This window comes from Rhinolophus sinicus, linkage group LG13 (assembly GCF_036562045.2).
Source record: "Rhinolophus sinicus isolate RSC01 linkage group LG13, ASM3656204v1, whole genome shotgun sequence".
In the NCBI taxonomy this organism is placed as follows: Eukaryota; Metazoa; Chordata; class Mammalia; order Chiroptera; family Rhinolophidae; genus Rhinolophus; species Rhinolophus sinicus.
The window spans coordinates 39,417,917-39,437,561 of NC_133762.1; the positions used below are offsets into that span (position 1 = coordinate 39,417,917).

General features: G+C 38.8%; 2 protein-coding genes across 2 annotated transcripts; one reads left to right on the top strand and one right to left on the bottom strand.

Moving 5' to 3' along the window:
• The first annotated feature begins 344 nt into the window (after nt 1-344).
• Nucleotides 345-2,249, top strand: DEFB127 (defensin beta 127). The gene is made up of 2 exons (XM_019718687.1): nt 345-393; nt 1,996-2,249. The coding sequence occupies exons 1-2, from the start codon at nt 345-347 to the stop codon at nt 2,247-2,249; spliced, it is 303 nt and encodes a 100-aa protein (XP_019574246.1).
• Nucleotides 2,250-12,854: 10,605 nt separating this feature from the next.
• Nucleotides 12,855-14,634, bottom strand: DEFB128 (defensin beta 128). Its single transcript, XM_019718688.2, has 2 exons — nt 14,586-14,634; nt 12,855-13,090 (listed from the first exon to the last, which is right to left on the bottom strand). The coding sequence occupies exons 1-2, from the start codon at nt 14,632-14,634 to the stop codon at nt 12,855-12,857; spliced, it is 285 nt and encodes a 94-aa protein (XP_019574247.2).
• Nucleotides 14,635-19,645: the final 5,011 nt, after the last annotated feature.

Genomic DNA, 19,645 nt, shown 5'->3' on the forward strand with positions numbered 1-19,645 from the left:
TCTTAGCAATGAGAACGTGTTTACCTTGGTCTAGCAGGGCAGAGAGCCAAACAAGAGAAAGCACAGATTTTTCAGTCCACAGCCCACAGACTGGCATCAGGTGTGATGGAATGGAACAGGCTGTGTCTCTGAATTCCACGTGGGGGTAAAGTGGGTGACCTCAAATTTCCTGTGCCTGACCATATGATGCAAAGTCCACAGTTCGGAAGTTGGGGGGCACACTTCATATCATACCATCTGTTCTGGTTCAGTGCATAAGAATCCAAGTGTCTGAGGAAGGTGATACTGTGTGCAATTCCCTGGACCAAGAGCTTTGGCTGCTACCTCCTTTGGGAAGCCTGACCATGAGTCTCCTCCTGATCATTGCAATTCTGCTCTTCCAGAAATCCACAGGTAATCCAGAGTTTTCCAGGGACTCACTCAAACAATGGGATGGAGTATTTCTAAGAACCAAAGGTAACTTCAAAACTCACAGTAGAAGGAGATATGTCCCTAGGGATGGCTGAAGTCTACCCAGTGTCATCAGATATTCTCTTTTCCTGGGGATTTCTACCATGGTACTGTTCTTAAAAAGGAGTATTCGGAGCTAAAAAGAGGTCATAATTTCTTCTGGGAATGAGCCCAATATGTTAGGATGCCTTTATTTCTTTGGATATAGTTCTTACTCTGGCACCCGACCGTATTGTCTTCCACTTCAATCTATATACATTAGATTAATATAGATATTATATATCATATAATACGCATATTACATAAAATACTAATATATTATATATGTAATATTACATATATTAGTCTATTATATTACAGTGTGTGAATAGTGGAAGAAGCACAGACTTTGGAGTCAGGTTTGAGAAACATGCCTTCAATATCTACTACTAGTTTGTCAACTTTGGATAAATGGTGAAGATTCTCTGAACGTCAGTTTCCTCATTTGTGGAGATGATGACACCTGGCTCATAGAGGCTTTATTAAATGGTACAACATTTGTGAAACATCTATCTTAGGGCTTGGCACATACTGAAAACTTAAAAATTCGTTTTCTTTCCTCTTTAAAACCAGATATCTTACATTTGTCTCTTATTACAGGAATAGTAATGGTTTGTCCCTGGCTCCCTAAACCCCTAAAAAGCAAAGGAGTTCTAGAACCTGGGGTTGGAGGGACCATCATTGTTCTCAGTCTTCATCCTCTGGGATCTTTTCCAGGAGATTGTACAAGCTCTGAAGCCAAAATTTGAATATCCTAACTCTTAGGACACTTAAAGAATTTAGGATCACTAAAGGAAAGCATTATATTGAGATGAGCAAAGGTCTGGGGCTGGAGGAATTCTTGCCTCAGGAGATAGAAGGAGAATGAGTCATAGAGGGATAAAACAAGTCCAAGATTATTGTGATAACATAGAAGCCAAAGGAAGATATGCCTTGGCAAAAATGTACGATGCTAAGAATTAACAGGAAAGGAAGGTGATTGAGGAAAGAAAATACCCGACAGGACAAGAAAGCCACTCTTGACCATGGTAGTTAGTATGAACCCAAGAGTAGAGTTTGACTCAGACATAAATACATAGTAAAAAAAAAACACATTAGTATTCTCTGGGTATTGGAGGTGGAACAGTGGTTTAAAAAAAAGTAGTCCCCTGGGAACATTCAAATGGGGGTAGATTTGCTAAGATTCCCAGATGGAGTATAAGGCCATAGCCTGAAGTCAAGGGTTCAGCTCCTTTATTTTCCCAAACAACATCTGATGCTCTCAGTGGACTCCATCAGATGTTGGCTGGAAGCCCAAAACCTTGGAGGAACTAAATGTGAGAGAAGAGATAGACATAAACACTGAGGTTTACCTTCTTAGGGCATCCTCCATAGGATATTTTGGGTATATGCTTTGTGGATCTCCCATATGCCTAATCCCTACAAAAGTCCTCTATCCTCCCCATGTCCAAAGTTGCCTTTCAGTCTCAAACACTGACCTTGGCCTATTGTTCCTTATGTGCACAGTAACTGAACAACTTAAGAAATGCTGGGGTGAATATATACAAGGCCACTGCAGGAAAATATGCAAAGTAAGTGAAATACGTGAAGTACTATGTGAAAATGGGAGATACTGTTGCCTCAGCATCGTGGAACTGGAAGCACGTAAAAAAATTACAAAGCCACCTCGTCCAAAGCCAATGACATATGCAGTGATTTTTCCTCAAGATGATGATACAAATACAGAAAGTTATTTAATCCCCAAGACAAATTCCACATAAACCAAGTACAAGTTTCCATTCATTTACTTATTAACCGATTCCATTACACTAAGGTGAAGAGATCCTTAATTCCCAGAAGACCTTAAAGCAGACTCTAATAAAGCTCATTGTAAGTTTTCTGACTCATTTGTTCTTTAACCAGAGATTGAGCTCAATATTCCAAGTAATATATTAATAAGGATAACTCAGAACCTCCTCTTGAAAAGGGGATATAAACAGTGCGCTAAAAAAAAATCTATAATATGGAAGAATGGAACAAGAAACTCAAGGGAGTAGACATGTAATTCAGGAACGGGAAAGGTGAAGAAGCCAAATATTCAGGGGAAATTTGTGAGTGAGTTTAAAAGTGGTGCCTTGTGAAATGTGTCAGAGTTCAACAGGTGACAGTAGAGAAGGTGATTTGAGTGAACAGAATGAAATCAACAAGTGCAAGGAAATTAAAAAAGACAGGACATTTCAGGAGAATATGGATACACTTCATTTGGTTTAAGAATAGAACACCCAAAACTGAAGTATGGGGAAGTCTAATTTCCCTAGTTTCTATGTAAAAGCAGTAAGCTGAGAAAATAGAGACGAACAGGATTCCACTATTACAGAGCTCACTACATAAGGTGGAGGCAGACATATAACTCCAAGACAGAGAAGTTCCTTTCTTGCTGTTGTTGTTGCTGCTGCTGTTGTTTTACGAGTTACCAGGAGTATATAATACATCCTTTTGGTGACTGGGGCCCTTTGGAGTTTGGAGAAAATGTAAGGGACCTAGGAATTGGTCTGAATTGCATTATTAGAATGTCCAAAATACAGACAACACCAAATGCTGGCAAGGATGTGGAGCAACAGGAATTCTCATTCATTGCTGGGGGAGATGCAAAATGGTACAGCCACTTGGAAGACAGTTTGGCAGTTTCATATAAAAGTAAACACACCTCTACCATACAATCCATCAATTGCAGTCCTTGGTATTTACCCAAATGAGCTGAAAACTGTCCACATGAAAACATGCTCGCAGGTGTTTATAGAAGCTCTATTCATAATAGCAAAAATTTGGAAACAACCAAGATGTCTTTCAGTAGGTGATGGATAAATAAACTGTGGTGCTTCCAGACAATGGGAAGGTAGTCAACGCTAAAAAGAAATGAGCTAGCTCTTTATTTTCTTTCTTTTTAAAAAATTAAATTTATTGGGGTGACAATGGTTAGTAAAATTACATAGGTTTCAAGAGTACAATTCTGTAATACATCATCTATATATCACATTGTGCGTTCACCACCCAGGGTCAGTTCTCCTTCCATTACCATATATTTGACTCTCTTTACCCTCTTCTACCACCTGCTGCCTCCTTTACCCTCTGGTAACTACTAAACTGTTGCCTGTGTCTATGAGTTTTTATTTCTTTATTTGTCTTGTTCCTTTGTTGCTTTCAGTTTTATATCCCACATGTGAGTGAAGTCATGTGGTTCTTGACTTTTTCTGTCTGACTTATTTCGCTTAGCATAATAATCTCAAGATCCATTCATGTTGTCACAAATGACAGTATTTCATCTTTTCTTATAGCAGAGAAATATTCCATTGTGTATATATACCACATCTTCTCTGAAAAAAATGAAAAGAAAGAAATGAGCTATCAAGTCATGAAAAGACATGAAGGAAACTGAAATACATATTACAATACTAAGTGAAAGCAGCCAACCTGAAAAGGCTACATTCTGTATGATTTCAACTATAGAACATTCTGGAAAAGGCAAAAATATAGAGACAGTAACAAGATCAGGGAAGAAAGAACAGGTGGAGCATGGAGGATTTTTAGGGCAGTGAAATTATTCTATACTGTAGATGTTGTAATGGTAGACGCATGTCATATTTTTGTCAAAGCCCATAGACTGTGAAACACCAAGAGTGAACCCCAATGTAAACTGCGGACTTTAAGTGGTGATGTGTCAGTGTAGTTTCATAAATGCCAGATATTGATAGTGGAGGAGGCTGTGTACATGTGGGGAAGGGAGTATATGGGAACTCTCTGTAACTTCCACTCAATTTTTCTGTAAACCTAAAACTCCTCTTAAAAGTAAACTCTCCTAAAACATATATATATATATATATATATATATATATATATACCATTATTAAAACTCAACAGTTACTGCAGCAATTGTTTAGAACTTAAACCAACAAAAGTTTCTTGGGGGAATAGTATCTTATCAGACATAGTTTAGAATTGGTAGCACGTGGTGATAATAAAAAAGCAGACTTTCAACTGGTTTTATTATTGTTCTTAAACTTGCTACAGGTAATTTATCCCCTTGTTGCCTGCATCAAGGCTGACCACTCTGACGAACAGTTTCCCTACTGGCCAATAAAGTGAACGAGAAAAAAAGTCACCTTTCATCAAGTTTGAAAAAGACAAAACAACTAGGACCTGATTGCACAATCTGAACAACCATGACGCATCGATAGACCAGCTCTCAGGGTAGGGAGGAGACCTGATTTTCTGTTTTCAAGGATTTGCTAACTTCTTTGGTATAAATTCTCCCACACAGCTTATTTCAAACTACAATGTGAAGTCACTGAATGTGGAGTTGGGAAGAGACGCTCCATTAACCCAGTATAACCCACTAGCACACCACGGCTCAGTGTGCTGCTGCGGTAATCAGAGCACGTGTTATTAAGAGCCAGGCAGTGGCTGCATGAACGTGCCCTCTTGGCTCTTCTGCCTGAAGAGGCTTTCCAGGCCAGGCAGACAACAGTACTAGCTGCACTCATATACAACCTGGATGCTGTGATGCACATCTTTTCTCTTTTTTTTAATTAAATTTATTAGGGTGACAGTGGTTAGTAAACTTACATAGGTTTCAAGTGTATAATTCTGTAATACATCATCTATATATCACATTGTGTGCTCACCACCCAGAGTCAGTTCTCCTTCCATCACCATATATTTGATCTCTTTTACCCTCTTTTACAATCCCCACTCCCCCTTTACCCTCTGGTGACCACTAAACTACTGTCTGTGTCTCTATGAGTTTTTGTTTGTTTGTCTTGTTCCTTTGTTGCTTTCAATTTTATATCCCACATATGAGTGAAGTCATATGGTTCTTGACTTGTTCTGTCTGACTTATTTCGCTTAGCATAATAATTTCCACTTTATTTATGGTGGCCAAGACATGGAAACAACCAAAGTGCCTTTTGATAGATGAATGGTTAAAGAAGATGTGGTACATACGAGGTCTGACAATTAAGTTCCCGAACTTGTTGCAACAATGTTGCTAACCTTTTTTGATATCAGAGGGATTATTCATTATGAATTTGTACCAAGTGGACAAACAGTTAACCAAGTTTACTATTTGGAGGTGCTGAAAAGACTGCATGGAAAAGTTAGACGACCTGAGCTTTTTGCCAACAATTCATGGCTCTTGCATCACGGCAATGCACCAGCTCACACAGCACTGTCTGTGAGGGAGTTTTTAGCCAGTAAACAAATAACTGTATTGGAACACCCTCCCTGTTCATCCGATCTGGTCCCCAGTGACTTCTTTCTTTACTGAAGATAAAGGAAATATTGAAAAGAAGACATTTTGATGACATTCAGGACATCAAGGGTAATACAATGACAGTTCTGATGGCCATTCCAGAAAAAGAGTTCCAAAATTGCTTTGAAGGGTGGACTAGGCGCTGACGTTGGTGCATAGCTTCCCAAGGAGAGTACTTCAAAGGTGACCATAGTGATATTCAGCAATGAGGTATGCAGCATTTTTTTCTAGGATGTGTTCACAATCTTAATTGTCTGTATACACAATGGAATACTACTCTGCCATAAGAAAAATGAAATACTGCCATTTACGACAATGTGGATGGGATTCACATCTTGTGGGCCGTGTACACACTCCTCCTTCACTCCCACCCCACCCATCCCCCACCCATCACCCCTGGGTGAGGCAATCACATTAGGTTCCAAGCCTGGAAGGGATGTTAGGAAACATCAGAAAACAGTGAGTAAATGACAAAAGCGACCTCAGAAGACTCGTAGGATGTAGTCAGGACAGGAGGCTGAAAAAGGCGTGTGTGTGTTAGTGAACATGTCCACGTTCTCTTGAGTATGTGTGATCTTGTACACAAGGATGGATATAAAACAACCAACCACATGAGGCAGTCTTAGAGGGGAAGGTCAGAAGATGTCAGAAGATGTCCCCTCCTCCATTTCAAGCCTCTAGAGTCACAGTTCTAACCTACACAAGGGAAGGTAAGATCTTTGAACTGGATACAAGACTGGAATTTTTAAAAAGGAAAAAAGTGGACAAAAAATTGTTGAACCTGTCCAGGATAGAAATCATTAGGAAACACTACTCAGCAAGAATGGGGAATTTAATATAGTTCAGTGGAAGAAAATCCTATAATGATTTACAAAAACAGTTATGAGATATTTGAATAAACTATTTGTATTTTGCCATGGCCCACTCATCCTGTCTTCTAGTAATGCAACGCCGACTGCTATTAATATTATTTTGCTTCATAAAGTCTACCCAGTAACTGACTACCCAAACTCTCTCTTGCTTGCTACTAGATAAAGGAACAATTAACACATGCTTGAACTGACCAAATAAATAAAAGTTGAACTAAAGCTAAATAATGAATAGAGGTGGTTTTTTCAAAAGGGAATCTGTGGGGAAGGGATATAGAAAGAGGATTCAATACATAGAACATAGCTTTTGCCAAGGCCCTGAGGTAGGAGGAACATGGCATAGTTGAAGAAACAGGGCTCGTGAGCAGAGAACAGGAAAACAAATGATGTTGGAGAGGTAGGCAGAGACCAATTAGACTTATTAGACCTAAGAGACTATGTTAAAATTTTTGATCTTTAACTCAAGAGGAATGGAAGGGCATTACATATTTTAAGCAGGGAATAAATAGTCAGGGCTGTCCTTTTTATTCACTCTGTACTAAGTACATAAAATATATTGAAACTGGGAATAGATATGGAGAGAGATTACAATGGGCCAGGTGAGAAGAGGTTTGGACCAGAGTCGAGGTAGTAACGCGGGAACAAAGTGGGTAGATCTGAGAGCTACTTGGCAGCTGTAATTTAAAAGAGTTGATTATTCATTGGACATGGAGAGGGTGAAGATGACTCTAGGTTTCAGCCAACAGTGATGTGAGAAACTTGGTGATGGTGATGTCATTCACTAAAGGATAATATATCTATATCTACATCTCTCTCTATCTCTATCTCTATGTCTATCTCTGTATCTATCTATATATATTGCTGTCTGTCTCTATAGATTTAGATATAGATATAAATATAGATATATCCATATCCTTGTCTTGCCTCATTACCACAACTCCAGCTGCTGATTTAAGCACCTTGAAAGAATTCTGGAAGCCATGGATTGAACCAGTGTATAGTTTTAACAGTTATGGTACATAGAGTTGATAAGTGAATGCTTAGTGAGATCCACACAATACACCGAGCTGGCAGCAGGATCCTACATTAGATGTACATAGTAACTCTATTGAAATTATAAAGAAATCTTCCTTTATTTAAGGGACTACAGATGGTGCTGTTTCTACTTCCTTCAATATAGTCACCCAAGGTGACTATGTCTACTGCCTCTTTTCAGAACCCACTGACATTGCTATCATCACTTCATGCCCCAATTCACTCTTTTCCCTCATCTAGGCCACTTTTACAGGGAAAGGAGACTGTGTTTTCTATGCCTGGGAATGTGGTGTGATGGAGAGTGAGGTGACTGAGAAATACAGGGTTCTTTTTCCTTGAACTGTGACCTAAGGTAAGTGTCTCCTTTTATTTCTCAAAAAGCAAGCACTGTAGGTTGTAGTACAGTGTCTCCTCACAATACGCTGGAATGTGCAGATCAGAACAAGCCAACGTGTAATGAATGCTGGACAAGCAATGCAATAAAGAGATTACTGTATGGGACCAAAGTGTTTCCTCCAGATGCATAGCCCATTTGTAGTCTTGTTTAGTTCAAACAGAAATTTTAGAAAAGCTGTCCTCAATTTTGACCCAAAGCATTTCTACTTTTTATCAGTGTGAGTGCTGTGTTCCCCCACCAATCTCAACTACCAGTTTACTTTAACTTCTAGGCTAAATTTCAGAAAGAACTACCTTGATGATGTCTGCTGGGTAACACAGTCTACACCTGGCCACTATTAGGGCCGCCTTTGGATAAGCTGCATTGAGTCAGATGCCCACCCCTGTGCAAGGTACATCCTCACACTGCCTCCCAGAGGAGAGGGCTATGAGCAAATCAGTTACAGCAGCAAGGGGACTATAGAAATGACAGACACGCAACAACATGCCAACCACCAAAAACCCCTCAAGAATCCCCTATTTCCTGAAATATACAAGCATTCACCCAGTGACCCAAGACAGAAGCCTAAGAGGGATGCTTAAGTACTGTCTCTCCCAGCCTCTACTTGCAAGTAATCAACAAATTTGGTTGACTCTATCTTCTAATTAGGAATCGTTGCCAGAGGGGAGGAAGATGAAGGGATGGGTGAAAAAGGTGAATAAAATCAATAATATTGTAATAACTATGTATAGTATCAGATGGCTACTGGACTTATTGGGGTGATCACTTTGTACGTTATATGAATGCTAATCACTATGATGTACCCCTGAAACTAAGATAATATTGTGTGTCATCTGTAATTTTAAAATTTTTAAATATATTTAAAAAATAATATTGTGGAAAGAGAAATGACTCTGGGTGGTGAGCACACAATGTAATATATAGATGATGCATTATAGAATTGTACATTTGAAACCTATGTAATTTTACTAACCATTGTAACCCCAATAAATTTAATTTTTTAAAAATTCACAAAGAAAAATAGACTAAAATGGCTACTATTTGTATCGACTATTTGATAATCATGTTTGAGGGCAACATGTTTAATGCTATTAACTGCGGCAATACAAAATACACAAAATGTTTTTTAAGTAATTTCATAGAACTTTTAGATTTCTTATGCTTTCAGCATCTTCATTTTGAAATAAAAATATTTCTAAAACAAAGATTTCCCCCTCCTGGGTATTATCACTATTATAATCTCTTAATTGAATATTCTAACTTCCTAGAATTTGATAGGTTTTTGTATTCCAAAAGACTCTCCTAAAACAGTAATGTTCCACTTTACATTTAAGATAAAGAACCAAAACCATAAAGAACTCTAAAACTATCCTTTTTTGATGTCTGTAAAGTCAGAGAAACATAACATGTTAATTACTTTTACATCAAACCAGTAAGTAATAGGTCAGTGCTTCAGCTGAGTCAACGCTGATTCTTGCAAAATTGCAATCAAAGGGAAAGGCTTCTCTATTTAATGAATTTTTCTGGATATGTGGGAAAGTTTCCAAATAATCATTGGCTTCCTGCATAATGTGCCAATTTCAGCACCCAGGATGGAACCCAGAAAGCAATGGTTATTAGGGTGAATTTATTCCTACCTGAAAAGATTATGACATTTAAGTTTTTATACTGGAAATATATCAAAATTACCAGGTTGAAACATAGCAAGGAATGCTAAAAGACTGCTATCCTATCATGTGCATGCTTACATTTTGACATAAGATACGGATATCACATGTGCCTAAATCTTATGTGACCTGATTCTCAGGCTCAGGAAATATTATTTAATGGCATCTGGGCTTTTGATATTTATCTAACATGCACTATTTGACTAGGGGTTATTTAATGGTTATACCTGAATTATTATTTTTATAATTATTTTTCACTAGTTTATCCATGTTTTCTAATAGTATTAATTGGCTATTTTTTGAAAGCTTGAGAAGGACCGCACTGGTAATGAATATCTATATATTCCCAAGAGCCACTGAGTAATTGAGGCTAAATGAGAACATAGCTGAGAACACAAAATATCATCATAACGTTGCTTTGATCATGGCTTGTCTTAAATACTTGGTTAATTCTAAAACCAGCTGTTGAAGTGGGTCATAATTGTTGTCACTGTCATTATCCTGGTCTTTACTACTTAAGTATTACCAAGGAGCAAATCCTCTCTTTGTACCTCTTTGCTGAAAAATTGCTCAACACACAATTTGTCATGTCTTAGACATGAGGTCATAGGAAACATACGACCCCTAAAACTCACTTCAGGAAAGGAGGATCTATTAACATGTTAACAATCACATGAGGCCTTAGGGACTAGAACCGATAGAACCAGGAACTGGAAATATCTATCTATTTATCTATCTGTCTATCTCACCCTCCCTCCTTCCTGTTTTCCCTCCATCTTTTCTTATTCAGCAGTGTACCAGGACCTAACTTTAATATCCACAGAAGTAGGTTCAGCCTCCACATATACATCTGTTACCCAGCCTGGTCCAATTACTTGTAGCCAAGATAGCAGGGTTATCTGGCCCTCCACTCTCTTGCCAAAGTCCATAGAAAATAGGTTCCCTGAGAAGAGCTATGAGCAAATTTTCTAACAAGGAAATGAATATGGACAGGAAACGATTAATATCACTGCCACCTTTTATGAGCATTGTCCAAGAACCCCAGAGAGATGGGTGGCCCCAACTGCTGCTGTGTAGTAGAAAACTACCTGGAACATGCTGGCAATTTTAAAATGTTCTGTGAATAAGATTTTGGAGAATGCTTTAAGACAGAGCCAAGAAAAAAAAGGTACAGTAATACCATCTGTACGAAAAGAGTGTATAATAAAAACTTAGGATTTCAATTTAATTTTCTATATAAAAATAAGGTGGACAAATAAACATGCACCTAACAATACTGACCTTATCCACTTCTCCTATGAGGATGGAGGGATATAAGAATAGTAGGGGAAAAGTCAAAGCATTAGATCCATCCAAAGTACAATTCAAGGCTTTATTTTCTGTTCAGTTCATTATACCCCTCTCCCAACACAGGAGTTATTTCACTAGTTGATTTAATACTAACTAAGCCAAAATGGATTCTTGCATTTAATTTATCAATGGACTCACGTAGAATAGAGGACACATACAGATTAAAGACAATGGGCAAGACCCATCTTCATGTAATGGTGACAAAATGGACCCCTCCTAAAAATGCCCCTGGTGAGCTACCGTGAGTAAAGACTGAAAAAGATGGGAGCCTGTGAAGTGTTACACTAAAGAAATGGTTTTCTATATGAGCCTTTTTAAAAACCCCTCCAGAATTAGGTTGAGATAGTTATCCATTGCCTTCCATGGTACTGAAATGAACAACAAATATCAAAAATTCTACAATCTAGTCCAGTCCTTGTTTCCCATACATTTCTCCAGAATTCTCAAAAGCTACAATTACTAAAAGGAAAGTCCTTGTAGACTCTTACAATGCTAACATATCCATCTAAACATTTGTCTTTCTGTCCTCCCAGTGAAACAAGATGGTGAGCTGCACATGGAAGAATAGGCCTATTTATTTCTCTTGCCCATATGAGTAAATGTTAGTTCCACTAAAGTTATTTATGACCTATACTTAAACCAAGCCACATCAATGGATGTCACCACAAAATATTCTGTTCTGTTCATCTGGAGAGCATTTCCTACCATCATGATTTACTGACACTATATTTAGCTCACAAGGAACTTCTTAAATATGTCCTCATTTATGAGGTTTTAAATTACACTCTATTTTTATTTTTTATTTCAGGTTTATTAGGGTATAATTGATTTACAAACATTGTAAGACATTTAAAGTGTACATCGTGGTGATTTGATATACATATACAATTGTGAAAAGACTCCCCCATCTAGTTAATTAACACAAATAATCACTTCACATGTTTATCTTTCTCTCTCTTTTGGTGGTTGGTGAGAACATTTCAGTTCTACTCTCCTAGCAAATTTCAATTCTACAATGCAATATTGTCAACTATAGTCACCATATTTTACATTAGATCCTCTGACCTTATTCATCTGATAGCAGAAAGCTTATAAATTTCACACTATTGAAACAGAATATACAATGCTTTCAAAGGTCCTAAGAGTAATATTTGTCTAAAAATTGTGTCAACTGGATATGCAAAATGCTACTGAAAAAGGAAATGGCACATGCATATTAAATGAGCTTCAAATGATATTGCAATTATCACTAGCTGTCATTACTGCCCATTAGACCTGCCCCAATAACTGCTATGAAAATGTTCAGGGGTGGCCAGTTAGCTCAGTTGGTTAGAGCGTGGTGCTAATAACACCAAGTTTGCTGGTTCAATCCCCACATGGGCCACTGTGAGCTGCGCCCTCCTCAGTACTCACCCTTATGCATACAAAGGTGGGACATTCAGATCTGTTTAGACATAAGAAACTTCATTAAAAAGAGGAGTGATGCCTGAAATGCTATGGAAATAAAGGAACTAACTTCTACCTCTACCAACATGTTCACTTCATCTCTATATCACCCATCTAACTATTCATTTATATTTGAAGTGTTCAAAAAAATGAGTGGATACATTAATAAATAAATCCAGGCAAAAGCATAGGACTTTATTATGTGGAGAATCAAGTTCATAGAAAGAAGTAGATAAATCTTTTGCCCCAGCCTGTTGGATTAGGCGGCACTTTTGATTTAGGAGGAGAGGAGAACAGTGGAGTAAGTGCTTGATTTATAGTTGGATTGTAAAAATTGTGACGGTGGGTAAAATGGCATAGTCCAGCTTCTCATCAGACTGCATTGGAGGCTGAAGTAACTCTTCGGCTTTTTTATATTTGTTGTTTTCGCCTTCATTAACACAACACAACTTCCCATTGAGACATGCTACTTCATATATTTCCCCCATTTCACATTTCTTCCTGCAGTAGCCTGTTACATTACTAAAGCATTTTTTGGGTCGTGCGGCATCTGTACACAGGAAAGAACATTGAACCCAGATTAGTTTCTGAGGTGGAGGGGAAGAAGTTATGTGGTTCCCCACATGCTATAGCCTCTTGTGGTCCCCAAGTGAACCTTAGGCTGATATGAGAAAACAGAGCCTCCTCTTTGAAAGTCATCCCAAATTATGGACATCCTCAAGCCCAGCTCCTAGCCAGTACACAATTGGCTCTGAGAACATTAGAACTTACGTGATGAAAGAGAAGAGAGCGCTCAATTTATGGTTATTGACTGATATGTCCCACCCCTAGGGCCCTGGCAAATCTGACTTAGTCTTCCATGCTCCAAAGTCAGCACTCCCTCAGCCCTACCCCAGTCCAGTGTCCCCAGAGCATACCAACTTGTCAACATAGCACAATCAAGAGCCAAAATAACTTTTCAAAGAGTATCACAGATAGGACTTTTTAAGTTAATGGTGCAGTTGAGTTTCACACTGACAAGGGCGGCAGAACCCTTCCACTGCCAAGACCTCATGGGTCTCAGCAATAAATGTCGTTGAGAGCACTCCTTCACTTACTTAGCCTCTATGACTTCTCCATAACCTGGTCTCTCTCTCTCTCTCTCTCTCTCTCTCTCTCTCTCTCTCTCTCTCTCTCTCTCCTCTCCACCCAACCTCCTTATGATCTCTGATAAATGTGCTGCCCATGGATCAAACTTAATTCCATGTATACCTGTCTCCTTAGAGATCCAAACTGTCACCTATTCAGAGTATTTCACTGAGGCCCTAAACCTCTGGTTTCCAGTTCTTTATCTGCCCCTGTACACAAATTTGGACAAGCCCATGGAATAAAGATGGAGAACAAAGACATGGTTTTCCCTATTCTAAATTCCAGAACCAGAGAGCATCTTTGAAGGTTAGAAAGATATTTTTAGAGATTCAAGAAGATCATATGCCTTTCTAGAGTAGCAAGGAAGAAGGGAACTCTTACTGACAGAGCTCCTACCATGAACTTGGTGCTTCACGTTTGTAATCTCATGTAATCCTCACATGAAATACAATTATTATAAAATTGAGTCATTATGCTCACTTAACAGATGAGAAAACTGGGATTCAAAGGGAGTATTAGCTCAATTCATACAACTAGTCAATGATGAAGACATAATTTAACCTCACGTCTACATGACTCCAAAGCTTGTGCTGTTCTCGTTACTGTTGTAGTATAGGCTGACCATGAATTTGAATAGAAAAAGAGATAGTCAGGTTCCTGGGTAAAAACTTTGTTGTTCATCATAAAGATAATTCTAGATGATGAGCTGATTCCTACCTTCAAAGAGGACTTCTGAGAGTATGGCCTTGGTCTCTTCTTACCTCCCTAGATGCTCTCTTCTAAGACACAGACTCAAGTCAGGCACTCAGGATACTTTTGATGATATCGGCAAGATACCAATAATCTTGAAAGGCCTGATCTCATTCCTATGGACAGTAATATTTCCTAGGACTTCATGGTACATTTGGACAAGTTACCTCTGGGTACCCCAAACAGCAGAATAGTGAGAACCAGAAACAGCTTCATGTTTACAGACTTCCCAAGAGAATAGGCAGCAGGATTTCTTTGTCCAGTGATCTGTGTCACATAGAGTCTTTCAAGATGAGCCAGAGTTTTGGGTGCTATCAGTGTTCTGAGCTCTCTCATTTTAACCCACATGGATGAACAGAAAATCCAAGTCCACCCCCGACTACATTCCCAAATATGGAATTGACAGTTACAGAATGTTCTATCACATCACACCCACTCCTCCTTCCTCAGGATGTGAGCTCCCAGAGAGCAGGAACAATGATTTCTCCACCTTGGCCATCAGCCCATTTGGGTCAAGGGGTTTTTGTCATATGTCTGGTTTGTGTGGGACAGTCCTTGTTTATTCTATTGTTCCAATGTCTCATCCAACTAGTGCTACCATTCACTCAAAAAAGTCACCTGGTTTGGAAGATTAGTTAAATTATCAATTAACCAAAGTGAATACATAAACACATCATATAATATTATTTAATGTATAAAACTTCCAGAAAATCATCTAGGAGTAAGATTGCTGTTAGTTTGGGCTAGATAAATTAATATTATTTCAGAATTTCCCATGAAGTCTTACCCATTTGGTACAACTCAATTCTACCACTGAAGTCTTTCCGAAGATCACATTCTCTTAAAACAGTGTTTGAGTCATGAGCTGGTCCCTGTTCACCTCTCGCAGAGCATTTTATGGAACCATTCATGTTTCTGCCAAATGAGTGTGGGTGTCCCTACCCAACTTGTTACTTCACAACCTGTTTCTTTGCACATTTAAATCCCTCTTCACAAATTACATTACGTTTGCCCATCCTGTCCATCTAATTGGCCCTATTGAGCTCCTAATTTTTCTTCAAAACCAAGTTCAGTCATCTTCACATCTGTGAACAATTCCCTGACCCAACTAAATAAAGCTGCAAGTTCCCTTCTTTGTGCTACTGCTATATCTTATGCGCATTTTTGTTTTTTTGGTGGTTACACCAGGTCACGTTCCAATTATTTGTTTATTTGCAATAACCTATGAGCCCCTCAAGGGCAGTTCACTGTTTTTTTTCAATTTGGAGTTCTTAACACACAAAATTATGTATTATATCCTTAGTACATAATTATGTAATAAATGATTCCAAAATACTGAACAAATTATTGCTAAATAAAATATCCCAGGACAGTAATAAAGTTAATTAAAGCTCAGCCTAAAGAATGCTATTTACATCATCTTACAACTTCTGGACACTAGAACCTTGAATTTATAGCAATTAGGGCCCATCTTAATATCTTTCTTTGGTACTACCTGGAAGAAAATGGAATTTGTGAAGGCTGTATAAATAAATATACGTTGATGATTAAACTCATATCGCAACATAGGGTTAGAGTTAGGAATGAGTATTGTGCATAACTTACTCTGTTTCCCAGTAACCAGAGTGAATTAAGTTTATCAAGGAGAAGGGAGTGTCAAATGTTGCTGATATGTCAAGATGAGGAATGAGAATTGACGAATAGTCCCACTAGATTTGCACAAGCCCCACCAGTATCCTACTTGGTCTCATCTCATTTCTCAGTTCCATGACCTCTTAATATGTGCCTACTAGATGACAAATGCATTTTATATATTTATACTACTTATTTAAATCCTCACAAAGCAGTATGAAGTCAAAATTACACCACTCTTTTTCAAGTTGGAAAATCACAATTTAGGATGTGGGTAATGAGCCCAATGTCATACAACTAGTGAAAAATGAGTTAGGATCAACATAGGCTGACATGAACCTAAAAGTAAAGGTATTCCTGTCAAGATGGTGGAGTAGGTAAACTGTGTCTTCTTGTCTCCTCCCACAACCACATCAAAATCACAACTATCACTGAGAACCACCTGAAATCTAGCTGAACAGAAGTTCTATAACTAAGGATATACAGGAGAAGCCATGTCAAGACTGGTTGGAGGTGCAGAGACATAGAACAGACTGGTCCCAAACACACATGTGGGCGTTAAAAATTGGGAAGGATATCTCAGCTGCAGAGGTACCACCTGAGAACCGAGTGGTCCCAGTCCCACACCAGTCCAGAGTTCCAGTGCTGGGAAGAGAAGTCTCCACAACTTCTGGCTGTGAAAACCTGCAGAGATTGTGGCTGAGTGAGAGAGAGGCTACTGGAATCCCAGGCATTCCTCTTAAAGGGCCCTTGCATGGACTTACTCACTGACAGACTCAGTCATTCTGAACTCCAGCACTGAGGCAGCAGCTCAAAACGTGCCAGAGACATACAGGGAGGAACTGAATTCAGGGCAAGGGCTGGAGGGGCAGCTTTCTCCCAGACAGAAGTGCTGGAAGACACCACTGTTCCTTTGTTGAGCCCTCCCCACACCCAGCCTGCATGTGCAGGTGGGCACCATATCGGAGTCTCCATCAACCTGGCTAACAACGCTTGCCCTGCTCTGGTGATTCCCTGAGACCATGCCCCATCCGACTTGCAGGCCCGCCAAGTCTCTTCCAGTGGCTTTTCCATACAAACAGCCTGTCTTGCCTCATACTACAGATTTTCCTAAAATCTGTCAAAGGCTTACAAATACCACTTTTGGGTATTGATTTGAACAAACCCAAAACACTAATTCAAAAAGACATGTACATCCATATGTTCATTGCAGCATTATTTACAATAGCCAAGATATGGAAGCAACCTAAGTGTCCATCATATATGAATGGATAAAGAAGAAGTGGTACATATATACAATGGAATATTACTCAGCTATGAAAAAGAATGAAATCTTGCCATCTGCAACAACAGGGATGGCCCTAGAGGGTATTGTGCTGAGTGGAGTAAGTCAGGCAGAGAAAAACAAACACCATATGATTTCACTTATATATGGGATCTAAAGAACAAAATAAATGAACAAACAAAACAGAAACTAACTCATGGATACAGAGAGTATTCAACGGTTGCCAGATTGGATGGTGTTTAGGGGGATGGGTGAAAAGGGTGAAGGGATTAAGAAGGACAAATTGGAAGTTACAAAATAGTCATGGGGATGTAAAGTATAGCATATGGAATATAGTCAATATTGTAATAACTATATATGGTGTCAGAGGGTACTAGATTTATCTGGGTGATCATTTCATAAGTTATATAAATGTCTAATCACTATGTTGTACACCTGAAACTAATATAATATTGTATGTCAACCGTAATTGAAAAATAAAATAAATAGTCTTAGCCATTGTGCTAACCTGTCTCTCCAGCTGTCTTCTTTGGTTCAATCTTCGGAAACTGAAGACAAAATATTCAAATACATGATATTGCTTTGTTCACAAAATTTATTGGTCGTGCACTTGGCTGGATATCCTTCCCCCACCCACTTCCTTATATTGTACTCACCACTCATAGAGCAACCTATATTGAGAGAGCAGCATGTACTGAGAGAATTCATATTTCTGATTTCCACAGATGACATTATTACATTGTGAAAGTAATATTGCCGCCTACTTCAATAGATTCCTAAGTCTGATTGTTTATCTATTTATCTGTGTCAACTCTTTAATATCAGAGAGCCTTCATGCAACCCTAACTGGGCACTAGAAGCACACAATCTCCTCATTTTTAAAGTCCTCCATGACTAAGCAATAGATTTCCCCTTGAGTAGGCTGGGATGGATAAAGCAATGTTGCTTTTATGATCAGTTAGAAAAACAAAATCACCCATCAACGGTTGTTACTGCACCTCCTACTGTGATCCATAGTAGTACAAATTGCTTATAATACCTTATTTATAAATGAACTTTCAATGGGTTTCATTTCTTAGAAATCAATATTCTCTGTATTCTGCTTAAGATGTTATCTTTCCCAACTGTTGGACAGGCTGAATCCAGGCAAGAGATAGGATTACTAATTCCCTCTTACAAAGACTGGGGGAGTCAAGGCAAATTCCTTTATTATTCTTTGTTTAGGGAATGAGAGGAAGTTGAATTAACATCTCATGCTATAAAAAATCAGACACACAGATCAACAAAAAGGAGAAAAAAGCAACCAATTATAATCTCACCACTGTTAACATGTTGGTGTTTAGCCTTCTAAATATTCTGCTTCAGAAGTAATTTATTTTGACAATTGGGTAAGAAATAAGGTAAAGCAAAGTGAGCTTGCTTGCTTTCATCCACTCAGTTTAAAATAAAGTCTGTTAGTCAACACTCCCTGAACACATACACACTCATACACAGACAAAGTCTGTACTCATTCCTCCAAGAAAGAGGCCTGTTGGCAAAACAGGCATGCACCAAGGCAGAGGAGCTCCATATCACCTGCCTGTACTAGTCTACCTTTATTCCTAAATATATATCACCAGGTAGTTTCAGGAAAATAAACAATATAAAAGAGAGGAACTTAAATAAACAATAAGAATAAATGACCTCAAGGAAATAAAGCTAATACTAAGAATTATTAAAAATTATGATAGTGACAGATTTGACCACTAAAATGCATAACATCTTCATAACAAAATGCATGCAGGAGAAGATGCAAGCCAGTATGTGATTAAAAGATAATCAGAGAAGGGCCGGCCCTGTGGCTCAGGCTGTTGGAGCTCCGTGCTACTAATGCCACTAATGCCGAAGGCTGCCGGTTCGATTCCCACATGGGCCAGTGGGCTCTCAACCACAAGGTTGCTGGTTCAACTCCCCGCAAGGGATGGTGGGGCTGCGCCCGCTGCAACTAAGATTGAACACAGCACCTTGAGCTGAGCTGCTGCTGAGCTCCCGGATGGCTCAGTTGGTTGGAGCGCACCACAAGGTTGCCAGTTCAACTCCCGCAAGGGATGGTGGGCTGCGCCCCCTGCAATTAAAAGCAGCAACTGGACCTGGAGCTGAGCTGCGCCCTCCAAAACTAAGATTGAAAGGACAACAACTTGGCTTGGAAAAAGTCCTGGAAGTACACACTGTTCCCCAATAAAATCCTGTTCAGTTTCCCCAGTAAAAAAAGAAAAAAAAAAGGTAATCAGAATACATTATTAAAAAAAATTGATATCTACAATATATAAT

Coding starts and splice junctions, on each gene's coding strand:
- DEFB127 (XM_019718687.1), top strand. CDS start 345: ATGAGTCTCCTCCTGATCATTGCAATTCTGCTCTTCCAGAAATCCACA. Junction 394..1,995: donor GCTCTTCCAGAAATCCACAG/GTAATCCAGAGT, acceptor TTATGTGCACAG/TAACTGAACAACTTAAGAAA.
- DEFB128 (XM_019718688.2), bottom strand. CDS start 14,634: ATGAAGCTGTTTCTGGTTCTCACTATTCTGCTGTTTGGGGTACCCAGA. Junction 13,091..14,585: donor GCTGTTTGGGGTACCCAGAG/GTAACTTGTCCA, acceptor TCCTGTGTACAG/ATGCCGCACGACCCAAAAAA.